General features: G+C 39.2%; 1 protein-coding gene across 1 annotated transcript in view; it reads right to left on the bottom strand.

Annotated features, from left to right (window-relative positions):
* Positions 1–1,886: 1,886 nt before the first annotated feature.
* Positions 1,887–11,556, bottom strand: part of CHP1 (calcineurin-like EF-hand protein 1) — a 41,033-nt gene continuing 31,363 nt past the window's right edge. Inside the window, exons 5-7 of the mRNA XM_012649501.1 lie at positions 8,067–8,128; positions 3,982–4,104; positions 1,887–3,854 (exon numbers count right to left, since the gene is read on the bottom strand). Of these exons, the coding sequence (XP_012504955.1) occupies positions 3,801–3,854; positions 3,982–4,104; positions 8,067–8,128 (239 nt within the window). The 3' untranslated portion in view covers positions 1,887–3,800. The remainder of the gene's footprint in view (positions 3,855–3,981; positions 4,105–8,066; positions 8,129–11,556) is intronic.

Here is an 11,556-nt window from a genome sequence, read left to right as displayed (position 1 = left end):
ATCAAGACAGTATAGTATGGTCATAAGGATAGGCATATACATCAATGGAACAGAATTGAGAGTCAGAAATAAACTCTTACATTTATGGTCAATTTTCAACCAAGATCATTCATTAGGGAAATAGTCTCTTCAATGCAGGATATTGGCAGGGGCAATTGATATTTAGCTCAGGTTATTAAAATATATCCACACTTGCTTAGGAGTAGCCAGTGTCCCAAACCCTTCCATGCTTCACATACTCAGGACCCTCCCAGACTTACTGTCTATCTTGCTGCCCCACAGAAGACCTCCAAGACCCTGCTCCAGCCCCACATTCTGATTGGTCATTGTAGCACTAGTTGTAAAATATTTTGAAAATCACTCCCAGATACAAGTGTTTTTCTTCCTGGCACACAAGCAACTAGGGAAGAACCAAAAACAAAGCCATAAAATAGTGTTAACTGGGATACAGACTGTTTCATTCATTTCCTCTTCCTTAGCAACCTCTTTCCTGTTTAAAAATTCTGCATGTATAGCGATGTGTGTTCCTGTAAAGAAAACAAAATCAAACTTGCATATAAGTTCCCATTTTTGTAAAATACTGTTATATCTACTAGAAAAGCTTGCTATTTAAAGAAATGATATTCTATATTAAACTACCTGATTCTGTCCTCTAGAAATATAGCAGAGGGCCTTTCAAGGACAGGTACTTAGCTACCTGAATATATCTATCATATCTTTACCGTATCTATCATCCTTCTTTTCTTTTCTCTGGGTTAAAATCCTGGTTCCTGCAATTGTCTAAAACAATAAGTTGCCCTTAAACTCCTCACCATTTTGATCCTTGAGAACACATCATTTTTATCAATGTCCTTCCATTTTTTTTTTTTTTGGAGAAAGAATCTCACTCTGTTGCCCGGGTTAGAGTGCCGTGGCATCAGCAACCTCAAACTCCTGGGCTTAAGCCCTTCTGCCCCAGCCTCCTGAGTAGCTGGGACTATAGGCATGCACCACCACGGCTGGCTAATTTTTTCTATATATATTTTTAGTTGTCCAGCTAATTTTCTTTCTACTTTTAGTAGACACGGGGTCTTGCTCTTGCTCAGGCTGGTCTTGAACTCCTGACCTCAAGCGATCCTCCCACCTTTGAGCCACCACGCCCGGCCTGTTTGTTTTTTTGTTTTTTTTTTAAGAGGCTTAGAGACACGATCTCACTCTTGCCCTGGCTGGTCCTGGCCTCAACAAATAAATCTACTACCTCGGCCTCGCAAGTCCAATTGCTGGGCAGGTGTGAGCCACCCTGCCCAGTGCTTTTTCTACATTTCAAGGAGCCAAGAAGTCAAGGACGGAAATTGAATCTTACCTGGAATGAAAGGGAAGTGGCGGAGGCTAACAAAACTGTGCCTAGGGGCAGACAGTGCTGGTCCCTAGATGAATGTTTCCATTTCAAATGTCCAGGAAGCAGCAGAGTAGACCTGCAGCTGATATTGTAGACATAAATTTGAGTGAGGGAGGTACTGTTTGTGATCTCAAACCTGCACGGGGCTGAGTTATGTAAAATTCTTATAAAACACACAGACACTAGCACTCTGGGAGGCTGAGGTGGGCGGATCGTTTGAGCTCAGGAGTTCGAGACCAGCCTGAGCAAGAGTGAGACCTCCGTCTCTACTAAAATTAGAAAGAAATTTGCTGGACAACTAAAAATATACAGAAAAAATTAGCCAGGCATGGTGGTGCATGCCTGTAGTCCCAGCTACTTGGGAGGCTGAGGCAGAAGGATTGCTTGAGCCCATGAGTTTGAGGTTGCTGTGAGCTAGGCTGATGCCACAGCACTCACTCTAGCCCGGGCAACAAAGTAAGACTCTGTCTCAAAAAAAAAAAAAAAAAAAAACACAGACAAAATCAAGTTATTTTGTTTTAACCACAAGTATTTATTGATGGATCGATGATACAATTTTAATGGAACAATAAGGCACAACTGTGGATTAAAACAGTTTGCTGTACAGCCAAAAGGGAGAAAAGCCATAATCTTAGGAACTTTAAATATGTAAATCAAGGAGCCTCTGAAGTACCTCTCTAACAGATCAGTATCAGACAATTCTTCCCTTTTATCCAATTCCTATATTCCATCACTTGATCACAAAGTCAGACTGATACTTCATAAAAAATTCCTCGTTTGTTTACACTTGAGCCATCCAGCTTGGCCACTCTCCTGTTTCCCCTTTCCCCATCCCTTTGCAGTGAGTGATATTTTTTAGCAATTCCCTTCCTGAAGAATTGTGTACACATCTTAGCCTTCCAAAGCAAGGAAACAAGCAAGCAAGCAGGCAATGAATCAGAGAAAGTCAGCCAAGAGCAGATACATGGATGAATTGACTCATACAGATATACATTAGGATGTCAATAGCCTGATTCATTGAAGCTTAACCTAAGCTGACTTTGGCAGAGAAGTTGCTGTGGCTTGCACAAAGACCTGTAATGCCACCTTAGGTTGTGGCACCAGTGCCAGACCCCTAAGGGATTAGCAGTGGTCTACATGAAGAACTAAGAAGCTCACACAACCAGGCAGCTAATGATACAATATACATTCAGTGCTTTGGACCTGCATTAGGAGCTGACTATGGCTTCCATCATTAACATCTGCCAAGTGTAAAATTCATAAAGAATTTGTATAAAACTTCAAGACACTGAAGACAATCTTTAAATCTTTTGGACTGGAATAAATCAGGCACTTCCGTAACACTAATCTTTCTACTTAGAAACGTGAAGTGGAAAGCATTCCAGTGCACATAACACTGAGGCATAAATCATGCTGCACAGGTGTGAATTCAGGACGCTTTAGGGGATGCCCAGCCTCCTTGTTCAACAAGCCATGAGAAAGCCCCCAAGCATATTGTCAGAGCAGCCATTCTGGTGGTAACAGTGTCCCAAAACTAAGCAAACTTGCAGGCATATGGCTCTTTTTTGAATAATCAACACTGCACTAACAGAGTCACATAAGTACGTAAATTGAGAATCAGAAGCCAGAGGTAGAGAGCCCTGGGCAAGACTTGGCTCTACACCTCTCACCAAGGCCACCTTTCAAGAAGGACATCTTCACCTAGCAGCTCTCTGATGACAGAACAGAGTGCAAGGGACAAAGAGATGGTCTCGTTCTTCAGAGAGAAATGTTGGTTACCGAAAAGCTCCTGGAGAGGCAAAATCCCCAGATACTCATTGAAGTGTGAAGGTGATAAAAACTGCCAGACCACCGAACTATCCTGCCAAGTCAGAAATGTATTTAACAGGCATAGCTTGGGGTGCCAAGTAGAACAGAGGAGATTTTGAGACTCAATAAAAAGTAGGGAGACTGCAAGACTAAGTGAATGGTTTGTGGGATGACAGAGAAGCAGGAAGCAAAGAACATATAAAAAGGATGAAAAGTACGCCAAAGCCTCACCAGAGGGAAGGCAGCATGGCTACAGTCTACATCTGGTGAAAGAGCTTTGCTGGCTTTTTCTTGGCATTATTCCCTCTCACTTTCTCAGACTGGATGTATGTGTAGCATATATTAGCAGAACAGGGGAAGATGACATTTATGAATGGAGAACTGATGAATGGACAATGAACAGAAATAGACTGGGTGTACCATTCTGTAATGCCCTGTTTATATACCAAAGGCAGGTTTGTGTTGACAGAACATATTCGGGGTTGTCATGCAACAGCAGTAGTACTTTGGGATAAGGGGAATAACAGGGTGGAGGTGGGGCTGGTGGATGGGAGGACTCTCAAGTTCCAGTTCTTAAATACTAGAAAGCAATGAACAGTTTGGTTTCCATCCCTTAGTGAAGAAATCGGATGCTCATTTTCTGCTCTACATCCACCTTCTCCAAAACCTGGAGGAAAAAAACAATTACAGTTATGAAGGTTGCAACAGTCCCCAGCTCTTATCTAAATAATTGTTCTCCCCCCATCTTCTGCAGTAGAATTTAACTTTTTCAAACAAAGAGGTGATTGACCAACCTTAACAAATTCTGTGAAAGATATGGCACTGTCCCCATCCTGATCAGCCTCCTGAATGGTCCTGTCTGCGATGCTGCCCAGCTGTTCATCTGAGATATTCACTCCAACCATCATGCGTAGCACCTGCAGGAACAAGAGCCAGGAATTACAATACAAGGGACTTGGAAGTCAGCACAACTCTTACTAGGATTAAAGATAAATCCAGCACACCCCACTTTTTCTGTGATGCCCTCAAATATAATCATGCTTTGCACAATGTTTGGTCAATGACAGACTGTGTATACAATGGTGGTCTCATAAGATTTTAACACTGTAGTTTTATTGTACCATTTCCATGTTTAGGTATGTTTAGATATTAGATACACAAATACTTACTGTGGTGTTAAAATTGCCTAGAGTAGTCAGTACAGTAACATGTACAGTTTTATAGACTAGGAGCAATAGGCTACACTACATAGCCTAAGTGTATAATAAGCTATACCACATAGGTTTGTCAAGTACCCTCTACGACTGCAGTCCCCAACCCCTGGGCCAGAGATTGGTATCAGGCCAAACAGTATGAACCGGGCCAAACAGCAGGAGGTGAGCAGCCACAAGTGAGCAAAGCTTCATCTGTGTTGACAGCCACTCTCCACTGCTCACATCACCACATAAGCTCTGCCTCCTGTCAGATCAGCAGTGGCATTAGATTCTCATTGGAGCATGAATGCTACTGTAAACTGTGCATGCGAGGGATCTAGGTTGTGTGCTCTTTATGAGAATCTAATGCCTGATGATCTGAGGTGGAGCAGAGGTGGTGATGCTAGTGCTAGGGAGCACCTGCAAATACAGATTATCACTAGCAGAGAGGTTTGACTGCACAATTAACGTAATGCACTTGAAACCATCCACCCTGCCTCAGTCTGTGGGAAAAGTGTCTTCCATGAAACTGGTCCTTGGTGCCAAAAAGGTTGGGGACCACTGCTCTATGATGTTCCTACAATAATGAAATTGCCTAATGACACACTTCTCAGGACCTATCCCTGGCCATGACTGTATAACAGCTGGAAAGCTAAAACCCTTATCTTCTCATCTAGGCCATTCTAAATAATGATGTAAGCAGAACTTTCTGGCAAGGTCACTGGATGAGAAAACAATGCCTCATGAAGGGCGAGTCCTTTGCATTTTGCTCTTCCTCATTCTTCCTGCCCAGAGTACAGATATGTCTGATGGCATAGCAGCCATCCTAGAGCCCTGAGGTGAGTTATGTGTGCTACAGATGCCAGAGCAAGAATATAGAAGCAGCCTGGTTCCTGGACATCATTTAGGCACTGCATCAGCCTGGACAATCTATCTCCAGAATACTTGTTGCGTGAAGCTAACTAGTTCCTCATTCATTTAAGTAAATTTGGTGGGGTTTTCTGGAATTCTACCCAAATGCACTCCTAAAGTATGGCCCAAGAAACATAAGGATCCTTGAAGAGTTAAATGATAATGATAAACCCCCTTCTTAGAAAAGTAACAAGCACATTTAAAGAGTTATGAGAATTGAGTATAGAGAATTTAATACTGTTTCACCAAATTTGTCCCAAACTTTTACCCAAGCCACCCTGCTCTCCCACCGTACCCCGCCCCAGCAATCATCCTAACATCTTCATGATGTCAACATATTTTGAAAACTGCTACCTTAAACAAAATAAGCAACTTTAACCATTTAACCCTTAGACAGTATGAAAAGGCTGACTCTTAGACAATATGAAATGGGGGACAGGGTGCTTTTCATTTTTTAAAAAAAATTTTAATTTCTTTTTCCACTTCAATAAGTTGATCTAGGGGTGCTTTTCTGATTCCTCATATTGCAGTTGGCCACCTCTGTCTTCAAAAAGTCTTAGCTTTTCCACAAGAAGGAAAGGTCCTCTAGCCCAATGGTACACAGGCCTTCCTTTCCCCATTGCTTTACGCCCTTCTCCAATCTCATGAAATAGATTTTTTACAAGTAAATTACAAGCCTGGCGCAGTGGCATGCACTGGCATAGCTCCAGCTACTTGGGAGGCTGAGGCAGGAGGATTGCATGAGCCCAGGAGTTGGAGTCCAGCCTGGGCAACATAGCAAAGCCCTGTCTCTACAAAAAATTAAATTAAATAAATAAATAAAAAGTAAATTATAAGATTTGCAAAAGAGAAAAGAGCTGAAATACCGATTTGTATCAAAACTGGTTATTTTTTTCAGAAACCAACTCTTGAAAATTGGAAGTTGTACATTTTAGGTACAAATGTACGTAAACTGAAGGATTAATAAAAAGAGGCAATGCTAGCAAAGATAATAAATACTCAAGCCATGGCCACGTAATCCCAGCACTTTGGGGGGCTAAAGCAGGAGGATCACTTAAAGCCAGGAGTTTGAGGTTGCAGTGAGCTATGATCACTACACAGCACTCTATCCTGGGCGACAGTGAGAGCCTGTCTCAAAAAAATAAAAAATAAAATAAATAAGATGTACAATGTGATATGGTTTGACATATGTACACACCATGACATCATCATCACAATCAAGATAATGAACATATCCATGACCCTCAAAAGTTCAACCAGGACTTTTTACAAGAATCATATTACAAAAACGTGACTACTCAGCCTTTCCTTAGGATAAACTCATCACAAACTTTTAACATCCACTAAATAGCTAAGAATTCCAAGTTTCCAAATGTTTTAGGAATTGCAGTGTCGAGAAAGATAAACTTTGTTCTTTTCTCTCATTTTGGTAAAATATTCATATCCCCTTCCTGCTAGGATAAAACTAATGGTGACATCTCAACAGTCGATGAGCACATTTGTCCCAAAGTCATTCTTGGCCCCAGGAACACTCTAGCGGAATTACTGGCACTCTGGCCTTATGGTGTCCTTCCCATTCCCTGCCTGAGGCTTTCTTTATCCTAATAATAAAAACAAATCAATCCTTTGCTCCAAAAAATCTTTCTGGCAGCCATATCTGGGCCAGAGGATAAAAACATACAACTACTGCCTCTATCTTTTCTCTTCAGAACTCAGCAGCCTATATGTAGCAACTTTCAATAAAACAAATTCTTCTCACTGAAGAAAGACATTCCCAGCTCAAAAGCAAGGGACACTAACGCTGACCTGCAGACTGTTTAGTTTTTTGCTCATACATAGAAATGTAGGAATACTTTGGATTGGTCCTGAATCTGAACAGAGTAATCTTCAACTTGGAAGACTTCTCAAGACACTAAATAAATTCAGATTTACTTAAGGATGAGTGGAAACCACTTTACTTTTTAGGTATATCTTGAAATGGAGAAATCTCTCATGGAAATTCAGGAATGTGTTAGCCTCCAAGGGTCTTCCAGACCCTAGGCATCTTACGGTCTCTCTTCCAACAAATCAGAACGCTTCATAAAAAGAGAAAGCCAAATGTCCTTTTTCTTATTCTTATCCTAGAATGTTTTTAAAAAATAACCCTTAAGTGGTTCTGTAAGTTAGATCACTTCACGCAAGCCGTATATATATATATATATATATATATATATATAGACACATACACATTTTTAAAAAAGCATCAGTTGCTCCCCTTCTAAACTTATGGAAAGTAAAAGAGGTGGGAGAAAGAGAAGGGCAATGCTAATAGGATGAAATGCCAGTTCTTGCTAGTTGGAGGACCAGGAATTGTCTGCAGGAGCAACAAAGGACAGTGAGCAGTTAGCTGAGGGTACACCAGCACAGCAGTTCTTTAACTCTTATTTCAAGCCTAAGGACAGAATAAATAGCAGCATTTACCTAAGTATCATCAGAATTATGTGGTTGCCAACAAGCTGATTTGGCAATAACTAAACTATTTGATAAACCATGTTGTATATTTTAGCTCTGCCTGTCATTACCTAAAAGACATTTAGTTAGCTTTTAAACAGTAAAGACATCTATCTGTGAAAACTCAGTGAGCCATTTCAAGTTTTCCCTGGTCATCTATGCTGCCTTATATCTAGGATGGGACTCTGCATACAACAGTAATTAAATAAATACTTACTGAAAGAAAGAACAATTCCTGCCCACAAAATAAACAGACAGGGCCCAAACACAAGTTATCCACATACCTGTAACAGCTCATCACGGGAGATCTTGTCATCTTTATCCAAATCATATAGTCGAAAAGCAACTGGTAGGGAAAAACCATAAGTTAGTAGAAATTCTGTAGTATCTTCCCCTTCTCAAGGAACTAAATATGTAAAGGACATTAGACAGAAAACTGATAGCCAATTCATAGATTTTCCAATAGCAATTATGATTACTTGATGAAATACGATCTTTCTTCCAACAAATCGGAGAACTTCATAAAAAGGGAAAGCTGACCAGGCACAGGGGCAACAGAATTCTAATTAATTTTCAACTTACTATAAAAGTCCAGGAGACAAGACTAAAGTATGTAATGGAAAAAATGATGCATAACTTGCACAGCACTTGTTATTATTCTATATCATCCTAAAGTTTGCCATTTCTGTGGCAATCCAAACTTCTTCCTTGATAGAATATCATCCACAGCTTTAGGAGGGGAAATAGGGACCTAGTGTAAAATCATTTCTATTTTTATATCCTAAGTCTTACTTTTTAACACATGGAAGTCCTGTGGCAAAACACTTAATAAAAGACAGTCCTAAGCACTACCTGAAAGAGGCAACACAGAGAAAACTGTTAATCCCTAGCAAAAGTGAGTTAAGCAAGAATCGAAATTTTCCTTCACTAGAATATGGTTTTATGATTCTACATGGAACTCACAAACTAATTATACCTACAAAATAGTAGTAACTAAACTGATCTCTCTATCAATTCTTCTAACACTCATGTAAACAAATATTAACGACATTTTATAGACTCCACAATCCATAAAAGGAAAAATCAATCGAGTCTCATCAAAATTAAAAACATTGCTGGACGCAGTGGCTCACCCCTGTAATCCCAGTACTTTTGGAGGCTAAGGTGGGAGGATTGCTTGAGGCCAAGAGTTTAAGAACAGCCTGAACAACATAGTGAGACCCCATCTCTACCAAAAAAATTTAAAAAATTAGCCAGCGTGTTGGTGCCAGCCATTCGGGAGGCTGAGGCAAAAGAATCACTTGAGCGCAGGAATTCAAGGTTACAGTGAGCTATTATCATGTCACTGCACTTCAGCCTGGGCAACAGAGCAAGATCCTGTCTCTCAAAAAAATAAAATATTTGCTCTGTGAAAGACCCTGTTAAGAAAATGAAAATACAAGCTCTAGACAGGAAGAAAATATTTGCAAACCATATTACCTAACAAAAGACATGTATCTAGAATATGTAAATAACTCTCAAAACCTAACAATAAAAGAAAATGATCCAATCAGAGCACTAGCAAAAGATACGATCAGACATTTCACCAAAAAAGATATACAGATGACAAATAAACATATATGAAGATGTTTGACATCATTCATCATTAGGGAAAAGCAAAATAAAACCACAATTAGCTATTATTGCATACCAATCAGAATCGCTAAAATTAAAAAATAGTGACACCACCAAATGTTGGCAAGGATGAGGAAAAACCAGATCACTTGTACATTGCTGGTGGTAATGTAAAATTATATAACCACTGTGGACAACAGCTTGGCAGCTTCATTCTTTAGGGTTTTTTGGTAATAACTTTATTAAGATATAACCAACATAGCATTAAGTTCAACAGTTTCTTTTTAAACTTTTTTGAGATAAATGGACATTCACATGCAACTGTAAGAAATAATACAGAGATCTAGTGTGCTCTTTATGCATTTTCCCTTAATCATGACATCTTACAAAACTATAGTTTAAATAGCACAGGATAGTTTAAAGCCAGGATACTGACATTGCTATAGCAAAGACACAGAACATTTCCATCACAACGAGGATGCCTCATGTTGCCTTTTATAGCCACAACCACTTCCTCTTCAACCCTACCCCTTTTTTAATATCCCTACCACTAATTTGTTCTCCATTTCCAAATTTTGTCATTTTAAGCATGTTATATACATAGAATCATACAATGTGTAACCTTTTGGGATTGGCTTTTTTTCACCCAGCATAATTCTCTGGAGATTCATTATTGTGTGTATCAACAGTTTTATTCCATAGTAGTATGTATATAAAGCTGCTGTAAATTTTCATGTATGGGTTTTTACGTAAACATAAATCTTCATTTCTCTGGATTAAATGCCCAGGAGTGCAACTGCTAGTAGTAATGTAGTTGCATATTTAGTTTTTAAAGAAACTATCAAACTGTTTCCCAGAGTGACTGTATCATGAATGTTCACAGTAGCTATTCATAATAGCTGAAAACTGGAATCAACCAAAATGTCCCTCAATGTGTAAAAAAACCCAGCTAAAAAAACTGTTGTATATCCATACCATGAAATAAATAAATGTAATAAAGTAGAATGAATTTTGATAACATGCAAGAATTATGCTCAGTAAAATAAAGCCAATCCTCACAAGATTACATACCTTATGATTTCATTTATATAATATTATTAAAATAATAAAATTATGGAGTCGTAATAGGTTAGTGGTTGACAGGGATTAATTGTAAAGGAGTAGTACAAGTGAGCCCTGTGGTTCCGTATCTCAAATGTGGTGGTGGTTACATGAAACTGCCAAAGTGATAGAATTACATACACACACACGTCCCCCCGCCCCGGTTAAATCTGAATAAGCTCTGTAGATTGTACAGAGCTTGTACCAATGTCAATTTCCTGGTTTTAATGGCATATTATAGTTATGCAAGATGTTATTATACCACCAGGATAGTCTGGGTGAAGGATATATGGGACCTACCTACACATTTTTTGCAACTTCCTGTGACTAATTATTTCAAAATAAAAAGTAAAAACAAAACCAAAAACCACAATATTACACTGGGTAGAAAAATCCAGTCATGTGCTTCTCTTTGCATATTACTTCCACAGCATTTGCTGGTGTCCAACAGATTTCAGGAAGACATTTCAGGAAGGTCTTCTTTGGTATTGTTGCATACATGGGACAACAGGTTACAATACCCAAAAGGTATGAATTTGTGTCACACCAAAAAGAGGTTCCCAGTGGTACGATGAAGGGCTCTGTTAGCTTTTTGTTGTTTTTCTTTTCATCATTACTTTTCATTGAAGTTGTAATAAGCAAATATATCAAGTTTTTGGTTGACTAGAAACTCAGAAGCATAATGAATACAAAAAGACCACAGAATCAAACCAAAAAGAATCTTGATGGGCCAAAAAATTTGGACAAATCTAACAAAATGAATGTTATAAGGATATACTAGAGTGCTGCACTTGGGTCCAGCAACACATATGAACAAGATCTAGGGGTAAACCTAAAATGATGCCACTATACACTGTGACTGTCTGCCCTGTATCCCTCTACCCCCACCCCAAAGTAAAGTAATATCAGGACACAGCAATAAAAACAATACCCTAGAATGATAACAGCTGTAATCCCACTCTATGCTAAAGAGAACATATCTTCGAACTGTGTTTCATTTTGGATCCTAGAGATATACTAGAGCACATTTATAAGAAAGCAACTAGAAGTTTGAGGGCA

The sequence above is a fragment of the Propithecus coquereli genome, unplaced genomic scaffold (genome assembly GCF_000956105.1).
Source record: "Propithecus coquereli isolate 6110/MARCELLA unplaced genomic scaffold, Pcoq_1.0 Scaffold3, whole genome shotgun sequence".
Lineage (NCBI taxonomy): Eukaryota > Metazoa > Chordata > Mammalia > Primates > Indriidae > Propithecus > Propithecus coquereli.
Note: the sequence above shows the minus strand (reverse complement) of the source record. Positions and strands in the feature narration are given on the sequence as shown.